General features: G+C 45.7%; 2 protein-coding genes across 2 annotated transcripts in view; one reads left to right on the top strand and one right to left on the bottom strand.

The window, feature by feature from the left end:
• SLC5A6 (solute carrier family 5 member 6) overlaps positions 1-6,361 on the bottom strand; it is a 28,501-nt gene extending 22,140 nt beyond the window's left edge. Inside the window, exon 1 of the mRNA XM_048515856.1 lies at positions 6,248-6,361. The gene's annotated coding sequence lies outside the window, so the exon portion shown is untranslated. The remainder of the gene's footprint in view (positions 1-6,247) is intronic.
• Positions 6,362-12,574: 6,213 nt separating this feature from the next.
• ATRAID (all-trans retinoic acid induced differentiation factor) lies at positions 12,575-21,844 on the top strand. The gene is made up of 6 exons (XM_048516000.1): positions 12,575-12,855; positions 13,961-14,032; positions 15,162-15,233; positions 16,941-17,062; positions 18,191-18,291; positions 18,643-21,844. The coding sequence occupies exons 1-6, from the start codon at positions 12,650-12,652 to the stop codon at positions 18,745-18,747; spliced, it is 678 nt and encodes a 225-aa protein (XP_048371957.1). The 5' UTR covers positions 12,575-12,649; the 3' UTR covers positions 18,748-21,844.
• Positions 21,845-22,265: the final 421 nt, after the last annotated feature.

Raw genomic sequence — 22,265 nt, 5'->3', positions numbered from 1 at the left:
GGTGTCTAAGGACAACAGTATAAGAACCTGTCATAGAAAGGGGGGCAACCCAAGGATTCTTGCAAGAGCACAGAGGATGTAAGTGTGTATCTGGCCATGGGGCCATAGAAAAGGAACTTGCTTCCACGCAACAACCAGAAAAGCATGCAAGCACACCACACATGCCAAAGGAACTCTCCTCAGGCCAGCTTAGTCTAGGGCACTGGTAGAGAGAAAGGTTTATGGGTGTGAGGTGAGGGGGGGGGGGGGAAAGGGCAGAGCAAAATCTGGAAAGCCATGGATCTGCAGGCACTTCCAAAGCCCTTGCAAAGAGAGCCATGCATAGGGAAGGGACAGGGAGCAATCCACAGAATAAAGCCAGTGGCAAGGAGCAGAAGGAAAGAGAGCAGGCCAATTTAGATGCTCTGAAAGTGGCAGCTCAGCATGATCAGCAGGGCGCATTTGAAACAGCAGCTGCCAACAGAACATGTCTGCAGGCAGGCAGGCATATACTCCAGCCATCCCATGTGGACCACATGCAAAGCACAGAGGGCTCCTACAGATCTCTCTTTCCCTGCCAGAGAGCACAGCATAAGTCTCTCCCTTGGGCAAAATATCTGAATGTGTCTACATGAATCTGCAGTCATGCTTTGTTCAGTAGCTGGTTATGCTGGATCTGCTCTTCTGTTGCAACTCCGATTTTAACTTAGTGTATTCGTTACCCAACAGAATCTGCTTGTGATGAACCCAACTTTATCAGTGAGAAACGGACCCACAACTCTCTCATCATGTACATTGGTTTAACTGAGGATCCCACGTGCATTGGAAATGTAGATTAGTATGATTCGTTGAGGAGGCGCTGCCCAAGAAAGCCAAGCCAAGAAAAGTAAGGAAAACCCCTTACCAAAACTTGTATCTGGCAAACCATTCACATTCCAAGCCAAATGAAAAATCAAACCATAAGATTTAAATTTTTGTTATTCTGCCCTCTTTTTATGTTCACTTTGTTGCACAGATAGCACTTATTAACACAGGAGTGTTGGGAGCTGTCCTGACATTTAATCAAGAAAGGGCCAAGGGCCACTGTCTTAAAGTCCAAAATGACACAAACGAAGGAAGAGTTCTCCTGGTTCAGCTCGCTAGCAAAGAAGCAAATGCAGAACTGATCTAAACAGAAACCGCCTTTGGGGATGAGGCGGTCTACGAAATCCAATATAATAAACAAACAAACAAACAAGCATATTTTGCAATACCCAAACTATCTGAGAAATGTAGCAATTCAGTTTCACAAAATGAAAAAATCTATGATATTGAGAACGACTGCTACTGTGAATGGTCTCTGTATTGGCTGTTATGGGTTTTTCAGGCTGTGTGGCTGCGGTTAGGCAGTTTTTGCTCCTGACGTTTTGTCCACATCTATGGCTAACACCTTTGGAGGTATATCGTGGTTAGATGTGACATACCCCTGAAGATACAAAAGGTGAGTTTAGTGTAACAAGGAAACAACATCAACAAAAATAGTTCTAAACTCACTGGACATGAACGCAGTGCAGCTATACTGAAACAAAACCACAGGCTACTCTCTGACACCAGGGGAAAAGACAGTGAGGAAAAGGTGAGCTCTGTTTTTTGTGGGAGTTATCCTTAAAGCTCAATCCTTATCTGGTGTGTGTTTTTGAGGGTTTGGGGAACATAAGAAAGAGCCTGCTGGATCAGACCAGAGTCCATCTAGTCCAGCACTCTGCGACTCATAGCAGCCCACCAGATACCTTTGGGAGCTCACATGCAGGATGTGAAAGCAATGGCCTTCTGCTGCTGCTCCTGAGCACCTGGTCTGCTAAGGCATTTGCAATCTCAGATCAAGGAGGATCAAGATTGGAAGCCACAGATCGACTTCTCCATAAATCGGTCCCACAATACAGACTGAACACAATATTACAAGCAAAGAATAAAAGCTCCTATAAGAACTTACGAGGTAAGTTAGCACCACAAGGGAATATACAATCAATCCAGCTTTCTCAGTCAAAATCATACAGTCAATATTGGTGAAACAGGCAAAAAGAAAGTACAATGAGGTGAGCCTTAAGGTGTGCTAGTTTTAAAGAAAGACAAAGATACATTTGGCTTGCCTGATTTCCTAAAGACTGAGGAAGCAACAGAATAATGAGTACATGTCTAAAAGCTGAAGAAGGGGCTTGGTGGTTCCCTGCGAAACCAGATTGTTTATACCGGTTGTCTCATTCTGACTACTTATAATCATATACTGACTATTAGTTATATAGAAAGTGACTGAAGGAGCTAGTTTGACTATTTGCACCTTTTAGGGGTCTAGCTTACCTCATTGTACTTTCTTTTTTGTTTCACCAATACTGACTGTATGATTTTGACTGAGAAAGCTGGATTGATTGTATATACTCTTTGCCTCATAAGTTGTTTCAGGAGCTTTTATTCTATACCTCTGAGGATGCCAGCCAGAGATACAGGTGAAATGATAGAAGCAAAAACAACCAGATCCCGGCCACAAAGCCAGAAAACCAACAACAGCCAGTTAGTTCCAGCCATTAAATGCTTTGACAACACATTGAAGCGGTCTGTATTTTTCTGCATTACTCATCATTACATCCCATTTGGTGTTTCCTAAATTTCATAGCCCCTTGGCCCTGCTGTTTACAATCTTTTTTCTTCCCAGATTTCATATATTTGTACATTTCCCTAGTGAGGATCCACTATATTTATCTGACAAAATGGGCTCCAGTCCAGGAATGCTTCCTGTTAGAATTCAGCCCTTGTTAGTCCTTAAGGTGCCACAAGATGTCTGTTTATTTCTGCTATACAGCACAGCGTCCCCCACCCCCACCCCTGAGATTCTCTGGGCATTCACTTGCCTAGTGTGCAAGCTCAGCTGTCAGAAACCTTCCCTTAATGACCAATCATATTGCTCACAAAACCTCAACATATCAAAGCAAAACAGAACAAAACTGGGAGATTAAACATCCAAGCAGAAGGGTAGGAGGAAGAGCAGCCTTTTCAGCGCTTATCTTTTGCTGAAGTGAGTCATCAGGCCATTAGCAATACAGATGGAGGTAGGGGCAGGCAGGAGAAGACTAGCAGATTCTGGGGGAGAGTAGGGGGTACCTACTCTCTATCCTTGAAGCAAGAACAGGAAAGTTGCTCTTGTACCTACTCTCTATCCTTGAAGCAAGAACAGGAAAGTTGCTCTTGTACCTACTCTCTATCCTTGAAGCAGGAACATTGCTCTTGACTCCAGGAATATTGAGAACATAGTTGCTTGGATTAAGGAATTGATTTGGCACAGGAAAGCAAGAAAGGGCTTGTTAGGACCTGCCGGGGCCCCATGAAAAGAAGGAAAGATAAGGGAAGGCAGATTAAATGAGAGACTTTGAGAAGGGCCCTCTTCTGAGCAGGCACTCCTGTCCTGACCCCATCTTTCCTTTTGAAGCAATGCAAATGACGACCTTGGCCAGAAGCTGAGAATGCCCCTTTACCTAAAGTCCTTTTTCTGTGCAACCCACTAGGGAAAGCGGGGGGGGGGGGGGGAGGGTTCGACTTTTATATCTGCTGTGCAATCACAGAGCAGCGACACCATGGTGAGTCTCTTTCCAGTCTGCCTTTCCCATGTAGGGCCCTCTTTGTCCAAGGGAAGGATGCAGGGCTTCGGGGGGGGGGGGGGGATGCTGGAAAGGTGTGTGTGGCCACTCATCAGCAAACTTACTATTTGCAAAACAAACAAAAAAACCCTTTCCACTTTGCTCCCCCCCCCCTTTGCTCCCTGAGTTCTATTGCCTGCAACTGGGCTACTCCTTTGTTGCTGAAATGTTCCTTTTGTTCCATGGCCACTCTGTGCCTCACAATCAGCCCAATTCAGCTTATCTCCATCCAGCAGAGAACACTCATATGTGATCTGAGAGAACATTCTGCAAACACATGAGCTAGATTCCAGACATTACCCAGTGCCCTCTGCCTGATGGTTTTCCCCTGATAATTTCTGTAGATTCTTGCCCTTCATTCAAGGGCATAAGTGCAAAGTTTTAGTCTCACAGCCATAACTTCATATGAGGAAGGTCAAGCTGGGCGATTGTGACTCACCAAGGGTCACAGTGGCCCTGGAAATTTCCCATATCTAAACCCACCTCCACAAGTGGCCACAATCCCTTTTTCATCCTTGTTATGCCATAAATGTTGCAGTGTCCTCTATACTGCACAAGGCTTGCCGCCTAGATGTGGGAGGGGGCTGCTGTTATCCCAGGCATGGCTCAAGCCAAGAAACAGTTTCTTAAACTAAATCCACCTATCACTTAAAATGCTTTCCAGCTCTTCTCCTCCTATTGTTGTTGTGCAAATATGGAAACAGAAAGCAATTCTAAACATACTTGTACTAGATTTCTGACTCAGTGGATGGCTGTACAAGTTGATTGACAGTCACATTTCCACTCTCCCGCTTTGACAAGACACATAATTTCACCTGCGCAAAGATGGCAAAAAGAACGGCCCAGCATCTTTTACCCAAGGAAACATGAAAGTTGCAGTCCCAGCAACACTATCCTTAGTTTTGAGTGGGCCCACCCAGGCATTACTTTTTTCCAGAAATCTCTCTGTATTGATTGGGGGCTAGTTAGAGCATTCCTCACTTTTTAAAAATTTGCCAGGGCTCCAGAGTTTTCTTTAAGCCAGAAAGCCAACTCTTCAGACTGAGTATCATGCCAAGGCTATAATTACTTAAAAGCAAGAGAAAGACACATCTGTTCTCCCAGATGTGTTTACACACACCTACATCCCTGCTGGGTGACGTTGGGCTAGTCCCAGTTCTTTGGAACTCTCAGCCCCACCTACCTGACAAGGTGTCTGTTGTGGGGAGAGGAAGGGAAAGGAGCTTGTAAGCCACCTTGAGTCTCCTTACAGAAAGGAAAGGTGGGATATAAATCCAAAACTCTTCTTCTATTCCTCTTCTCTCAGTGCCAGATTATCCCATGTATCATATGAGCAAAGTGATGCTAGAGATTAAAAGAAGGTTCCAGAGTTGAGCCTCCAATGCAAAACCCTGGAGATGGGTTCCAACCACAACTCTCAGGCAAAGCAGATGAGAGGGTCATTTTCATCTTCAAAGTTCTCAGTAACCAAGCTAAGAGTTCAGCAACTTTCCAGCATGCTGTATCAGCAGGGCCAGCTGTTTTGGGAACAGAGTATACTGTGTAACTTGGCTTCAGGCAACCTAAGTGGAAGACGGATAGTTCTTACATTGGCGGCAGGAGACAGGGAGAGGAGCCAGTTCGCCCCTTAACTATGGGAGTGCTGGAGGATCAACACTTGCTGCCAACTAGCATGTGATTTCATATCAAAACAGGAAACAATGCTGCCCTTAATAACAAAAGGTCTGTGCTTTCAGGAGTCGGAAAGGTGGATAGCTCCCATTCAAAAGCTGCACCTATTGAATTATGGACTTTCTGTCACTGATCTGCTAAAGCCACAGTATTCTGATGTTAGGTAATACTTGTGGTAGACAACAAAGTTCACCGATGGCAACCGTTTCTGCCAGCTAAATAGATATATTTAGGAACTGCCTCAAGAGATTAAGAACTGCCTCAACAGATTTGGGTTCTTCTAGACAAATTTTAAAAATATATACTGAACCCTAATCACAGACTAGTCAAATCCACACTTTTCACACGTGCCAAGTTTGCAGCACCAAAGGCCAGGTTAGCAACAAGCTGTGGTACCACTTTTGACATCACCACCCTCCCGGTGCTGTTCAGGTGAGGTGGTTTAGCTGCATGCTTTGCTTTCATGGGAGGTGACATGGAGTGGAGATCATAGCTCTTGTGTGTCAGCTGCGGGTACTTAAAAAAAAACCCAGGGCCGTTTATTTTCGTTATAAAAGTATGCTTTTGTGATGCTCTCTTCCTCTTCGCCTAGATCAGTACCTCCAGCCAACAAAACTACAATCGCCGCCAAGCTAATCTTGCAATCCGATCACAAGTTTTGGTTTGGGGCCCCAATCGAGTCTATGCTGAGAGTGGGGGTGGAGGGAAAGAACCTCGCCGGGGACGCCGCATGAGAAAAGAAATGGTCTCTGTGTTGGGAAGACGATCGGAGCTCCATTATCCCGGCACATCATGCAGCAAAAACGAAGAGAAACAAGAGTGCCTCTGAGCGCGTGCCGCATGCTAGGCGTTCGGGGCTAGCTAAAGAGATGAGGAACGGCCTGAGCCCCATTATAGGGAAGGGACCGTCTTTACCGGCTGCCACTCACCGCCAGTCCCGGTACAAGCAAACCCATGAGGAATCCACGTGCTTCTGTTGCCGCAGCTCTCGCCGTTGCACTGCCAGATATAGACCAAACGGGGACATTCCCAAGGGCAAGCACCGCCCCCTTCCTGACGCGCCCCGATGGCATCACGAGTGGGGCATGAGCCTCTCCGGGTTCTTACTGCCCGCCATCTTGACGCCTGGCAGCTGCTTACTGGAGCCTCTGAATTGCTTGCAGAAATTTTGTTCAGTTGTGTTTAGGAGGAATACGTCCTGTTAATTCGCTGCTGCTAAATTCAATAATAAGGGTCTTGGGGCACCGCAGTCGCTTTGTCCCGTTCCCGCCCAGTTCATTGCCACAAGAAATGGGCTAGTGTCAGGGGGATTGTATCTAGTGATTGAGATGCATTCCTAAATATGACTGCTACAAGATATATGTAACTACCTCGCTACAAGATATATATAACCAGCCGGCTATATGTTATTGCTGCTATTCTGGGACATTCTTTCCTTTATCTTTGCTTTATGGCTTCACATGCCGATTAGATAATGAGGCTTACCCCTGACACGCTAGTCCCATGGGAAATAGGGTTGTTTCTGCTGTGCTGTGGGGGTAGGATGCCAGGTGGCTTTATTTCTATCTATCGCTAACTTTGGGGTGCCTCTGCTCCAAACTAACTGTTTCTCACATTCCTTGGGGAAAAGGGAGGGGGGGGGATCCACATTGTATTAAAACATGTAGCAAAAGCCAGCTTTGGCTTTGCCAAGCTTGGTGCTTTGATGCCAATCAAGAAACGCTACTGATCAATAATACAGAGTTTGTTTATTGCTTCAAGGTTCCAGACCTGACAGCGCCAGCACAGGGGTGAGGCTAAGAGCAACACGGGGTGGTGTGAATCAGACCATTTTCACTTGTGAATTACTATTCAGTCTCTGTCATGCTGTTTATGAGAACCAAATAGGACGAAAGGGGAAACTTTCTAATCTTCACAGATAATTAACTTGTGGAACTCGCTTCCATGGGATGTTGCAATGGCCACTAGCTGAGATGGTTTCAATGTAATGTTATCCACACTTTGCAATGTGTACAATCAATCTGACATGTTTCATGGGCAGAGCCCCCATCTTGTTCGGTCTGCTGTATATTGCACACTACACATACCAAATCAGTGTTATGTCTTACTGGACATTAAATTTTCTCAACTGCTGTTCCTCAACTCAACACACCGAACCAACATCTTTATGTGAAACAGAGTATACCTGACAAAGTAATAGTGCTGAACTGAGAAATAGTTTTGTGGGAAATGCCACCCCTATGTAGGATCTCATTCCATGTTACAGAGAATTTTGAAGGACATTTGGCAATATTTCTTGCAAGCAAATGCTGGAATAATCAGGGTGCCTCAGAAGGCAATGTTATGTGACATCGCCACTCCCTCTGGTAATTGACCAAGTGCCATCATCCCTAGAGTGCAAAGTCTCTGTTCTTGTTCATAAAATCAGTGTGAATGATCTACCAGCTGAGTTGGGTTTCAAGACCTCCCTGGCATGGAGCTATGTGAGAAAGGAAAGACCAAGATTGTAAGCAGGAGTAGCAGCAGCTGCCTGGCTCAGAGTTGCAGGTGAAATCTGGATAGCATGTCTGATTCAGGTCCCCATTCCTTTTGTTATTTTGGGATTCACTGCTGAAAGAGTTGTAATCTGTGGGTGGCGAATTTGTGAACAGTTTCCTTGACCTGGTTCCATTCTCCACAGTGCTCAGGTTTGCTAGAATTAAAACCAATTATATGTTCAGCTGGAAAGCACTTCCATGCTGCTAGTTCAGTTGCATTGGAATAAAAGTGAAGGGATTTCTTGCTAGAGAAGGCCACCACTGTTTGAGAACAGAGGTTTGCAGATGCATCCTTTCTCTCCTCACAAGCTGCACTGTTTCAAATCGCACTGCACACAGTTCTAAAATATGTTTCTGCTTCCTTATTTGCAGAACATGTTCAATTTGTATCTCAGCTTCCACTCCACTGACACCCCATCCCCCAAGGTTTACATCGTTCTTCTCTCCTGTATTTGCTCTACAGAGTAAGAGAGTGTCTGGCCAGGCCAAAATCACCCAGCAAGCAAGGATTTAAACCCAGATCCTAATTCAACACTGCAGTCACTACAACTCACTGGCATTAAACTGAAAACATTGCCCAAATTGACCCTGAATGGATGAAATACTTGTGATGCTGCAACTGCTTTGTTTTGAAGTACATGTGATGCCGCAATCAGATGTTTTTCTTAACTGGTTTGGACTGCTTTCTCAATGCTGAAGATTTCATAAGCATTCATGATGCCCAAATATCTATTGTTGAGTTTATCCTGGGGATGGTAATCAAAACAGTCTCAGTTACTAGTCTAAAACAAGAAGTGCAGGTTTCTTTGGCGACTGGAAATGCTCGAGTCCAGATGGTCAAGGTGATGCTATGGAAGCTTTTAACAACGGGGTTCCAGCTGTTTGACAGTCTGCTGCTAGCCTGACGATTGTTTCATTCATATCATTTTAGACTGCTGTGCTGTTTTGAGTGCAAGAATGTGTCTTGCTTTTAGTAGTGGATTTTATTGGTATGTTTGATTATCATTGAATTGGATTTTATTAGGTGTTTATTGTTATAATGTATTTGTATTGTGTGTGTTGGTTTGATTTATCATTGTGAGCCCACTTGAGCAGGTCTGGAGAGGAGCCATGCAAATTGTCTGAACAAATAAATGTTTGTCAGCTATCAAGTAACGCAGAATCCTTGTTGCCTAGAACTGAAGTTAAAGAGAGCATCTATTTAATAACTGTTCTCAGTCAGAGTCATACTTTCTCACAATGTAGAAAGCAGCGTGAAGTTCATCTTAGAGAGGACTATTTTATTGTTTTCTACCATGTTACCCTTCCCTTCTATTTTTCTTAGTTAACTTTATTTAAGCTAACCAGCAGCGTCTGTGATCATTTACTCTGCTAACTATATTTTTTCACCAACAGTAATACTGGCTCACTTTTTGCCATTTGCCACCATTTGACAGCAAGTATCTGTGACTGGACCTTCAAATGTATAGTTTCTTTGCAAAAAGAGCTCCCCCCCAGTATGGACTGAGTTATAACACATCCCCATCAATTTCACAATTCAAAATACTTCCAAGCAGAGAACAAATTGGGTTGTCCCTGTATTAGCAAAGCAGGAGAGTAGTTCTAGATGGTGCTTTAGCACATTGAAAGCCAAACTGGTTAGTAATCATGGGGTTATAACTCTCATAAAGTTTAGGGCTGAAAACTGCCTGGAGAAAAAATATGCCCTTTCCTTTTAATAAGAGGCTTAATTAAATTCTGTTTACCAGATGATGCTATTTAGCTCCATGCTAGCTGTGATGCCCAGGGCCTATTTACAGGCAACCTCGCCTGGTTCCTCAGCAACATCCACGTTGCTTAGATCTTTGCTTCCTCACACTTCAAACATCCTTTTGCTTCAAGGATAGAGAGCAGAAGCTGACTTCTGGGTGAGAGGAAAAGAGGGCAGGGGTGTGGGGGCTTGTTCCCTGTGCCTATTCCAACCATGAGGCCCCAATTGCCTGCATTTGGGATCATGGCTACAAAATTGTGGTCATATTGACTGACCCAAAACCCTGACAGGATGAACCACACATAGAAGGAGGAGGAGTAGGCGTTTGGATTTATATCCCCCCCTTTCTCTCCTGTAAGGAGACTCAAAGGGGCTCACTACCTGCTTTCCCTTCCCCCCCCCCCACAACAAACACCCTGTGAGGTGGGAGGACCTGAGAGAGCTCCAAAGAACTGTGACTAGCCTAAGGTCACCCAGCTGGCATGTATTAGAGTGCACACACTAATCTGGTTCAATCACCAGATAAGCCTCCACAGCTCAAGTGGCAGAACGGGGAATCAAACCTGGATCTCCAGATTAGAGTGCACCTGCTCTTAACCACTACACCACGCTGGCTGTCAGTATGTAAATAAAGTATATTGTAAGGCATGCATTATGGAATGCGTCTTTGGCCACCTGAAGAAGCAATTCTGGTGCTTGCATCACTGAGGGGCAGCTGATGAGGTATCTCACCATGGTGGCACAGGTCTTATTGCATTTAACATGTTGCTTAACATTGCTGTGTACCAGCAACTCTGACTGTAGTCCTGGGCTCCCCCAAGAAGTCACAGTCCCCGGAACCTGTTCCTAATGACTAGGTTTGGCCCACTTAACCCCACAGGGAGATTGTCTTCTGAAACCACATCACAGTACCGATACATGGCGACACAGAGTGATGATAGGAATGGCTGCCAAGTGGTACCATCATCATCACTCTTTCCTAGCAGGCCATGACTTATTTTGTAGGGTCCCCCACAGTGCCAACGTCAGTGGTGTGTGACTACTTTGCTTAGCAGCACTGTAATGTTACAACTGGCACAAGATTGTTGAAGTCACTGCGTAATGGATAGATTGTGGCTTGATGACATGAATGCAATCCCTATGCCATTCCTGGTGAGGCCATGGGAGATGCAGGGCAGAGCTGGCCCCCATGGCTTGCTGACGCCATGAACTTGATGCTGTGGACCACTGGGGAAAACCCATATCTCCCCATACAGATGGCAAGCACTACAGTCCCCAACAGGGCTGCCTGGTTGGCCACCCAGCAGGCCATGCAGGATCTAGGCCTGGCTTATAGCACAAGCCAGCTTCCGCTTCACTCTGAAAGTGTGTGCTGCAATAAATCTGTTAGTCTTCAAGATGTCACAAGAGTTCCTTTCTGTTAAACATTAAAATATTCACAGCTACTAACCTGGAATCTGTCCCTTTTAAATGTGTGATTTATGCGTAATGAGTGACTGTTCAGTTCGACCAGCGTAAATAGCAGAAGGGCATGACTGAATCCTCTTTTCATGCTTCATTGGATGTCTGGTGAATGAGCCCTCAATGGTATGGCTGGTGTGATTGGCTTAAATATGTGAGAACTGCTGCATCAGACCAGTGGTCCATCTTGTCTGGTATGCTGCTTCACAAAGAGGCCAACCAATCACCCAAGAGGGTCAAACAAACAGGCTTTCCTGCTATACTGCCTTCTAGTAATAATATTCAGAGGTTTGCTGCTTCAGTCACCATGGTTAGCACTGCAGCCATTGGTGGACTCTATAAATCTGTCTAAACCCCCTTTAAAGCTTCTGGCCACCACTATGTCCACAAGAAGCGAATTCCCTAGTTTACAAATTTCTGTGATAGTAGTGGAGACAAAATTGGGCCAGGGTTTATTGCAGGGGCTTGTCCCTGGGTTTGCCTTTCAGTTGCTGAGACAGTGAAGGGAAGCCATGAAAGAACCAGAAAAGACTCTTAAGGCAACGAAGATTAAGTTAATTAATGCCATAGTATTCGCTATTGCTATGTATGTGTGTGAAAGTTGGGCAATGAAGAAAGCTGACAGGAAGAAAGTTGATTCCATTGAAATGGGGTGTTGAAGAGTTTTATAGATACTGTGATCTGCCAAAAGGCAAATAAGTGAGTTCTAGATCAAATCAAGCCTGAACCGTCTCTAGAGGGCTGAAATGGTTAAATTGAGGTTGACTAAAATGACTAAATTCAGGTTATTGTACTTTGGTCACATTATGAGAAGACAAGAGTCACTGGAAAATAAAATAATGCTAGGAAAAGTGGGGTGCTGTGTGGTTTTCAGGCTGTATGGCCGTGTTCTAGCAGCATTCTCTCCTGACGTTTCGCCTTCAACAATGCTAGGGAAAAAAAGCCTTTGACAATGCTAGGAAAAGTTGAAGTCAGGAGGAAGAGAGGAAGACCCAACATGAGATGGATTGACTCAATTCAGGAAGCCATGGCCCTCAGTTTGCAAGACTTGACCAAGGCTGCTAACAATAGGACATTTGGGAGGACATTGATTCATAGGGTCACTGAAAGTTGGAACCAACTTGACAGGACTTAACACACACACCTTCGATTAGGGGACTGTCTGTTATCAAGGACCACCGGTTCCTTTTTTAAAATGCAAGTCACCCTTAATTACCTTGTAGTATCAGAATTCAGAGTAGTACAAGGGTGTGTCCCTCTTGTGATGGTGACTAGTTTTGAGAGCCTTCAGAGTGGATTAGACAAATCCACGGCAAAGAAATTTATGAATCACTATGGAAATTAAATGATACTTCCATGGTCAGAGGCAGTATACCTCTGTAGCACACAAGGAAAGGGACTGCCTGTTCGAAAGTCAAAGGATCCTGCCTTGTGTCAAATGAAGCTGTGCTGGCCTCGCCTGGCCAATCCGGGGAGTGATTTAGCCGGTTCTTCTGTACAGGGCGGACTGGAGACAGACATCCTTGCCGGTCAGCCGAAGGGGAGGACCCAAATTCTTCCCAAGCGTTGTCATGTGAGCCATCATGGCTGCGCCCAGCTGGTTGCTCCTGTGCTGGTTGGGGAGCGCCATCGCGGCAGCCTCGGGCTCCGATCCGAGCCCCCCGCAGATTTGCAGCGGCTGCTGCGCGGGCTCGGTGCGGAACGGCTCCGCGGTGGCCGCCTTCTGTGATGCTCGGGTCGGCGCGCAAGTGCAGGGCCGGTGCTGCTTGGAGCGGGAAGCCGTCGTCGGGTGAGTCGCAGAGAGAGCCGTCGGGGCTCTGGATGGCGCCGCCTAACCCGGAATGGGCACGGCTGGCTGCTATGAGTAACCTCGATTACTGTTTGGCATCCTGAGGCAGATTAGTTTTCTGGTTTACCTGGAACAGGTCGGTTGGGCGAAATGGACCCTGTTCAAGCGAATTTTCCACCCCACTGGCGGAGGAGGGCATGCATTAGAGGGTTAATCCTATCCCCGCCGCAACTTCCAGCACTTGGTGATCTGAGGGGTCTACCGCCTTCATCGTTGACTAGCTTCTGGGATTCCCTCAAAACCGAGTTCTTCTGCTCTCATTTCTTGAGATCTAAACACAAATCTGAATTAGTGAATTTTTGAACATTCTTTAAATGTTTGGAAGAAACCGTATGTTTTCATTCTACCTTTCTTCCAAGGAGTTTAGGGTGGTATGCTTTCCCCAGTTTATTCCACAACTATATAGACATTTATACTTCCCAGTGATGTCCAAATAGTGTTGACAACTTCCAGGGGGCGGCTGAAGATCTCCTGGGATTACAGCTGATCTCCAGGAGAAAGAGATCCGTTCACCCAGAGAAAATGGCTGCTTTGGAAGGTGGACTGCATGGCATTTTACCCCATTAATCTCCCTCACCTCCCTAAACCCTGCCCTTCCTTAGGCTCCACCCCCCCTTCACAAAATAATCAGGTATTTCCCTACCCACTGCTGGTAACCCAAGATCCATAGCACCCTGCAGTGTTGTTTTCCCCATCTCCATTTTCACAACAACACAGTGAGGTAGGCTAGGCTGATAGAGAACGATTGGCCCAAAGTTCATTCATTGAGCTTTCATGACTGAGTAGGGTTATGAGGCCTGGTCTGCCAAATCTTTGTTATAACTGCTGTATGACACAAAGGGTAGCAGGCAGGGATAGTAACTTTACCTTTCTAGACTATTTGAGTACTTTTGGCGGGTTGAAACTGCCATGAGGATTTGCTTCTGTACCTCATCACAAGAACACATCCCTTAAACTCTAGTAGGTGAAGGGAACCTGGAAGGGCCTGGCCAGCCGGCTCATCCTCTGTGGTTTTGGGCAACGACTCCTTTCTTTTCTTCTTCAGGCTGGATCTGGGGAACTGCTCGCTGGGTCACCTGTGTTCGAGCTTTCAGGAGGCCAGCACTGCTGTGGTCATGTGAGTTCACATTTTTGTTTTGGGCCAGGTTTCTCCTATAAAGCCCATAATGGAGAGTTGACAGTTATGACTCTCTTACTGCCACCCGTTTGACCAATATAGCCATTCCTGGGGATGTCTGCCATTTTGAAGACATCCACCATTTTGGAGCCGTGAGTTCCCAGCTGGAAACTCCTTTAAATTGTGCCATGGGAGTCCAAAATATCTGGCTTGGAAAAATGGGGGGAGGTGTAGGAGCCCACCTGTACCAGTTCCAGCCAGAAGCGACCTCCTGCAACACAGTTTAAAGGAATTCCTGTTTGAGAACTCATTGCTTCAAAATGAAGGGTATTGCCGGGGATGCTCCTGTTGACTAGTTTGTCCCTTAATTCAAAGGCAGGAGGCATCTTGGGGGCTCAGCCACACCAGAGTTGTAACCTGAAGACATCTGTTGCACCAAGCAGGGCTGGAATGCTGGTCTCCTGAGTCTTTCCTGATTGCATTCCTTTTTTGTGGAAAGAGAATATGTAATTGCCTGCTAGTTTGAGGTGTCCTTTTGAGATGTGCATATACTGTTTATTTAATACATTTTTACTCTGATTTTTGTCTACGGAGTTCAGGGCTGTTCTCACCCCCCCCCCCCGCATTTTATCATGGCCCCTCTGGGAAGTAGATGGGGGTGAAAGTGAATGTCTGACGCAAAATCACCCAGTAAGTTACACAGCAAGTGGAGTTTTAACCTGGGTCTTCCAGATCCTAGTTCAAGGGTGTCCAACTCTGGCACTTCAGATGTTGGCATGCCAGGGGCTGATGGGAATTATAGTCCATGAACATCTGAAGCACCAGAGTTGGACACCCATGGCCAGGCCTAGTTCAACACTCTAACTGCGACATCCACTCTGAAGTGCGTGTATTTTTACTGAGGGTATGACCTTTCCCTGAGCAAAGAGATAGTTATTGGAATTCTGGGCCTTCTGTCCTTTCTCAGACTACTAAGGAAGTCTCAGCAGGCTCCCTAGATTTCAGCAGCCCAGTCAGATTTCAGCAGCCCAGTCAGACCAAATGCTGAGAACTCATAAGTCATTTGTAGGCTTGAAGTGGAGGCACAGGGCTGATCACCTGAGTAGGTTTTCTTCCCTCCTTTATGCAGTGATCTGACAGTCAATCAACTGGAGCATCTCCCTGAAGATACCTTCCGGGGATTCACCCAGCTACAAACTCTGTAAGTGTTGGGATTGCTGTTCCAAACTTTCTTTAATTTAATTACTGGGGTCCTGCTGCTCTTCTTTGTATGTTTGCTGAGATAAAGGGAGGGGAAGGGTCATGGCTAAGTGGCAGATCCTGTACTTGGCGTGTAGAAGTTCAGTCTTCAGCACTTACAGTTAAAAGGGTCAGGGAGCAGATGATGTGAAAGACCTCTAATTGAGACCCTGGAGAACTTCCTCCAGCCAGACTGTTATAGTAGGAAGTGCCTTTCACTTTTTTCTATCCTAAGGAGTATCAGTATGATTTATAATCACAATCCCTCCCTTTCCCCACAACAGGCACCTTGTGAGGCAGGTGGGGCTGAGAGAGTTCTGAGAGAACTGTGACTAGCCCAAGGTCACCCAGCAGGCATCTAGTGGAGCAGCAGGGAAGCAAATCCAATTCACCAGATTAGAGTCTGCCACTCATGTGGAAGAGTAGGGAATCAAATTCACTTCTCTAGAATGGAGTCCAGCACTGTTAACCATTACACCACTCTTGGCTTAGCCATAGACCAAGGGTTCCCTGGAAAGTGCCCTGGTAACCCACCATCACCACTTAGGTCCTCCTGAGAATCTCTACACTATCCTGCTGAGAATGCCCTCTTTCAACACAGTACTAGAACAATAATAAAATAGGGTGTTGTGGGTTTTCTGGGTTGTATTGCCATGTTCCAGTAGTATTCTCTCCTGACGTTTCGCCTGCATCTGTGGCTGGCATCTTCAGAGGATCTTCATACAACCCGGAAAACCCACAACATCCTAGTGATTCCGGCTGTGAAAGCCTTTGACAATACAATAATAAAATAATTAATCACCAACCTGGTAGCACCCGTGCAGTCTAGCACACAGGGAACAGATAAAGAGAAGTACCCAGAGAATTGGTTTGTACTGAAGCCAAAACGTGTCTTTATAAAAAGGTTTATTATGAAAAAGAGAAAACAAAAGGGAAAGGGGGGCTGGATTAAAGCAAAGGCAAAACAAAATCAGGGAAAACACATAGCAACAACAACACAGATACTCAAATGAAAAGTAATGCAGTTCAACTAACTAAGGTAAGCACGTTACCTACGCTGTAGCTGGTTCCTTGGAGCCTGTCCAGAGTTCTTGTGGTAACAAGAAGTTGAAGGAGTCCTTAATCCCTGCCCAACATCCTGTGGACCCAATTTCCACTGAAGACAAGAGAAACCCAAATGGACAGATTTTTATGATAAATGGAGTTGGATCTAAGCCAGACTCCTTTCTGAGATTGACAAGTGGATTTCTCCAATACCACAAAAATCCCCTCCTCTGATGTCACAGGCTACTTTTACCAATCAGACCTATATATCTCACCTCCATCAAGCAGGTGGTAATGCCTCTGAATTTCCATAAGTAGACTAAGTCAGATCACCCTTTGTCCAAAAGGGATTAAGACTGCCTGGATGGCCCAATGCGGGACAGACCTGAATACCTTTACTGAAATGTAATTTAGAGTTACAGATGCTGTACATGGCCTGTTTGAGCCTTAGCAGGTTTAGGATTTCTGTCATGCAGCCAGACCTTGATGGACTGCTGGCAAATCTCTCTCCTTCAAGTTGCAGGACTAGGTTTATTTTGCTTCTGCTGGTTGGACTGATGTGGGCAGAAGGAAAGCCAGTTCTCAGTCCCATGCTTGCCTCTAAGAATATTTTATCTCTCCCCAGAGTTTTGCCAGTGGAGTGGGATTGTCCTGGAGGTAGCATCGTGTGGGACAATGTCACCACCGAAGAAAGCAGCCGGATCTGCCAAGGCCAGAGAAACCCCTGCAATGGCTCTGGGGGACTTGGTATGTCAGGGATGGGGAAGGCACCATGATGGTTGTGGAACAGCAAGATCTAGGACGGAAGAAGCCAAGTAGCAAGAGGGGATTCCAAAAAGGTCATTTACATGCACCCTGGTGGGGAGTTGCTAAGTCCTGTGGATTGTTTACCTGACTACTGGGGTTAAACCATTTAGCTTTTTCCCAATATGTTTGCTGCAGGCAGGCAGGGCATGGCCAGATCCAGTCTCGCAGGACGGAACAGGCAGCAGGCAAGAGCGTAGTCAGAAGAAAGTCCAATGGGTTGAGACAGGCAGCAGGCAAAGGCGTAGTCATTGGTCAGCTCAATAGGTCACGGCACAGGAGATCAGGTAAACAGGCTGGGAATCAGCAGTAGCCCAGGCACACGGAGGCAACACCATGGTTCTCCCGTCAGGAACAATCCAGTGGGAGGTTGTGGCACAGCACTATTCAGGAAAGCCCCCTGAAGTAGAGAACCATTTGCCAGATATTACCATGGCTATGGAACATTGCTGAGAGGGATGTCGCTGTAAAGGTTCCCATCCATAAATTAATTTGCCCAGTTAGTTAGTAGATTTAGCTAGCCTATGTAGAGGAAAAAAATGACTCTTTAGTCGTTAGTAGTCAGGGTGGAATAGGGAATACTTGCTGGATATATGAGACCAACTTGAGGTTGTTGTGAGCTGGATAAGTCACAGAAGAGCCTCAGGTTTTTGAGGGGCTGGAAGTAACATCTTGCTTTGTGTGGGGAAGAAAAGAGTGGCAGGTAAGGGTGCCGAACTGCACAGGTGATCCAAGTAGCTGGGTGGGTCGGGATTTAAAATGGCAGGCTCCAAGAGATGTGCGGGACCCCTTGTGATGGCACTGAAGATTCATGCTCTATGCACATATATGGGTCATCATGGATGGTTGGGTGCTCATGGGAGGGGACTTCCAGGCAGACAGAAGCAAAAGAACCAATTACAGAGGCTCTTTGTGGAGCTGCACAACAGAGTAGCAAGAGAGTGAAAGATGAAGTTTGCAGCCTGAGACGTAATTATTAGGAGCCCTGAGTCAGTGCGGAGGGGCCCTGGAGCCCATGCAGCAAGAAAGAGGGACTGCATATTTATCATCTTGCCTGTTCTTTTTCTGCAGGTTGGCTGTGCCCCGAGGACTCGCTTTGTGCTCCTGATGGACCTGGCCTGCACCAGTGCCTTTGTGTAGGCCAATTCCATGGCTACAAATGTTTGCGCCAGGTGAGTTGATGTGGTTTGGTGTCTGGGAACAAGAAGGGAAAGAGAGATGGGCAGGCTTTTTTGTTTGTTTGTTTCTTAACAGGAAGGAAGCCTGGACTGGAACTGAGCCTTGGAATGCAGGAACTCTTGGGCCCCTTCCGTGCATGCAGAATAATGCACTTTCAATCCACTTACAGTGCGCTTTGCAGCTGGATTTTACTGTGCGGAATAGGAAAATCCACTTGCAAACAATTGTGAAAGTGGGTTGAAAGTGCATTATTCTGCATGTGTGGAAAGGGCGTTGGTGTCTCTGTATGAGTCCTGCCTTTGGGCAGCAATCTAGCTGGTCACTTATTTGTTTTTGCTTTGCAGGGTACCTTTCCCTACCCGCTGTTCTATGTGACTTTGGGAGCTGTCACCACTGGCCTGTCCATCCTGCTCTGGGTCACCCAGCGGAGCAAAGTCAAGGCCGTGTAACAACCTCTTTCTGCTTCACACCCAGCCCTGTGGAGGAGATGGCTTTTTCTCCTGCCTGTTTGAAGGCTGTTGTGGCCCCTCCGTTCGTTGGTCCTTCAAGATCTGTGGTTTCAGCCTGTGGCCCCTGTTCTCTTATGCAGTCTTCCCTAAAACACTTGATCTTAACAGTTTCAGGAGGGGAGCAATTACATAGGGTCTGGCTGGTGCTCGCCACCATCTGTTGCTTGTCTATACTTTCACACTCCAGACCAAAGCGCAGTAAAACTGGGCTGGATTGGGCATGTTATTTGACTCTCTCCGGCAAGAGGAGTGGGAAGATCAGTTTTCTTGCTTCCCTGTCGGACCGATATCTTTGGGTTTCGTATGAAATTATAATAACCCCGAGTGAACTGGCTTGTGCTGATGGTGTAGAGAGGAACCGCCTCAATTGCCGGGAAGCATTTCAGGAGTTGCTTTGACTGTTTTGAAAACTCTCTGACTTTCCAGTTTTCTTGTGCTGTGGAAGAGGCATGTGTGCTTCCTGTTTCTCCAACCGGAGGCTTCTTGTTCTGTCAGGCTTCTGGAAGACTCTCCAAGCCACTTAGAGGGACAGAAATAGAGACTCCCTTTCAACCTCGCTGTACAGTAACAGTGAATTCTGCAGCCCAAAGAACCAACTGCATCCTGCAGAAAGAGGCGAGGTTGGCCTGAGACCCTAGAGGGCCACTGCCAGTCTGCACAGACAATACCAGCTTTGATGGACTGGTGGTCTGATTCAGTGTAAAGCAGTTTCATGTCTTCTGTGGCATGCAGATGTTTTCTGGAATGTTTTAGAAGCCCCTCTGCATCGCAGGGGAGTAATTTCTTGCCACTGACCCACAAACGGCTAAGGAGGGTACTATAAAGAGATAGGATGAGATGGGCATTGCGCTTGAAGTCTAAGGGCAGGGGAGTTGGTTTTTAACCTGCAAAGCTGGGGCAAGGGAGTTCCTTGTATGCATACATGCTGAGCACCTATTCATACACGGCTGCCCTGGCTGATGTGTAACTGAAGACATCTACTGTACTCTTTTGCACTCCTGTATTTGAAAACTTCTGTATTCAAAACTCAGTTGATTATTCAGATGTTTTGTGCTTTTGAAATAACTTCCATATTTCTTCCTTGTTAGAATACAGCTAGCTACTGATTTGACATTGTATACACATTGCACGTGGACGTTAGTAGTAGAAGAAATCAGTAAAGGAGAGAACATGGAAGTAGGGAAGTAAGATTTCACACACACGCCCCCCCAAAGAGAGACGGAGAACAGCAGACAAGCAGGAGTTACCACTGTTGACTGTTTCTTGCCCACATGTTTAAAACGTATTTTATTTGAAAGAAGCCTAACTTGGCTCTTTATTTTTTGATGTTTTATATGTATTTTATTAATATTGTAAGCTGCCTTTAGCTCTGTGGAAAGGCAGCCAATAAATAATTTAAATGAAGAGAATTAAGAATAAAGAAATGAAAATAGATGTTGGGTGGCTTAAAAGTAAGAATTGAGACTGTCAAAGAAGTCCCTCTGACTTTCCATCACAGTAGTTTAGCTAGCACTGAGGGTGCCTTTTGAGACAGCTGGGGCAGGCAGCTGCTTTCTCCTTCCTCAGTATTTCTCAATTCCTGCAGGCTTGTGTACTACGGTTCCATGAGGATTGACATCCTCCCAGAATTCTCTGCTGCAACCCAGTCCCGCATCACATTCTTTCACGTGCCCCACCGCCTCACAATCAGCTTTCCTAGAAATGCAGCACCACCATCTAATGGGGTTTGTGTGCAAAACAGACCAAGAGGGGCTGCTGGTATTTGGCTTCTTAAACCACTTGGTTAAAGTTGGGGCATGGAAAGAGTCCACTGCAGCTGGAGCAGATGCTTGCTTAATAAAGGTCCTACCATGGTAAAAGCAGCTGCTCGAGGCCAGCCCAATGAGCTGCAATTCATGATTCCAGAGGATGCACCCAAAGTCTTCTGCATTATGGCAAAAAACTACGAGGCACCCCTTAAGCTGTTTTCCAAGTGTGTTGTGGGTTTTCCGGGTTCTCCTGACGTTTCGCCTGCATCTGTGGCTGACAACTTCAAAGGATCTCTGAAGATGCCAGCCATAGATGCAGGCGAAACGTCAGGAGAAAATGCTACTGGAACACGGCCATACAACCTGGAAAACCCACAACACCCTAGTGATTCCAGCTGTGAAAGCCTTCGACAATACATGTATTCTTAGTGTTTGGTGGCAAAGCTACCCCTGCTTTTTGTGCTATCACAAATGTTGTTCTCTCTTCGTTTGGCCCAGTGGTGAAAAGAGAGAAGCAATTAACAATAGTTTTGTGGGAATGGGAAGAGGTCCCCATCTTAAAATTTCTGGCATGGAGCTTCTGTTTTATATAGCAAACTGACCAAATTGTAGTGTTGATACCGTTTGGGCACTGGGGAGTTTGCCTTGTGTGTCACAAGAAAGGGGCTATGTCTCACCACATGACTGGCATGTAGCAGGATTAAATTCAATTGCTAGCCTTGGGTATCAGGTGTTGTGAACATGTCTCAACCAGTGTAGACAGTGCTTGGCTAGCTGGATCAATGTTCTGAGTCAGTATATGGTATGTAAATTTTACTCTGTTTTGCCTTTTATACTTGCTGCATGGTTTATAGTTAAAATTAAATCAAATTTGTACTTATTTGGGCAAGCTCTGAAGTTCCATTTAAATGTTTTTCACATTCTGGCTGTAAATGGGTAAAATGACGGTAGCTATACATAATGGTTGGTCTCTGGGGGGTTGTGTGGTTTTCTGAAGATGCCAGCCTCAGATGCAGGCGAAACGTCAGGAGAAAATGCTACCAGAACATGGCCATGCAGCCTGGAAACCGCATAACACCCCAGTGATTCCAGCCGTGAAAGCCTTCGACAATACAGTGATTGATCTCATTAACTGATAATTTTACTGTTGTACAACATCTGGGCTTTTTCTTACTAGCCTAAATCTGGTTTTTGCTTTGGTTCTGTGAACTGAATATTTTAAATCCTCAGCTCTATTTGACTGGGCAAGGGACTTATCTCATGTGAAGAATAAACTACTAATAAGGAGAGATTGAGGCCTGTTTATTGTCTCAAATGTGCATTTTAAGTATTCATTTTATTTAAAAGCAGAAGTCATATCATAAAGTCCAAGATTTCATGCGAGTTTTGGTTTAGTGCTGGTTTGGGAGTTTTGGTTTAGTACTATGGCCCGCATCCATCACGTGGGTTATATCAGGGGCTGAAAAGAAGCTAGAAACCTATGAAGAACCCAGTGCCTCTGAGCAAATGCAGGGTTTTTTTCCTCTCATAGTCACAAATGAACCTTTTCCCCGTTTGAAAAGAAGAAAAGGATGGCATGGCTTCTAGGCAAATTTCACAGCTGATGTTTTTGTTGTGGCCCAAATATATGAGCTGGATAAATCTAGTGGAACTACAGCAGAATATACAGCAATGGCTCCTGTTTTAGAGCGGCTGGTTAAACTGGCCCAT

This window comes from Sphaerodactylus townsendi, linkage group LG01 (assembly GCF_021028975.2).
Source record: "Sphaerodactylus townsendi isolate TG3544 linkage group LG01, MPM_Stown_v2.3, whole genome shotgun sequence".
In the NCBI taxonomy this organism is placed as follows: Eukaryota; Metazoa; Chordata; class Lepidosauria; order Squamata; family Sphaerodactylidae; genus Sphaerodactylus; species Sphaerodactylus townsendi.
The sequence above is the reverse complement of the archived record's forward strand: the minus strand, read 5'-3'. Positions and strand labels throughout refer to the sequence as shown.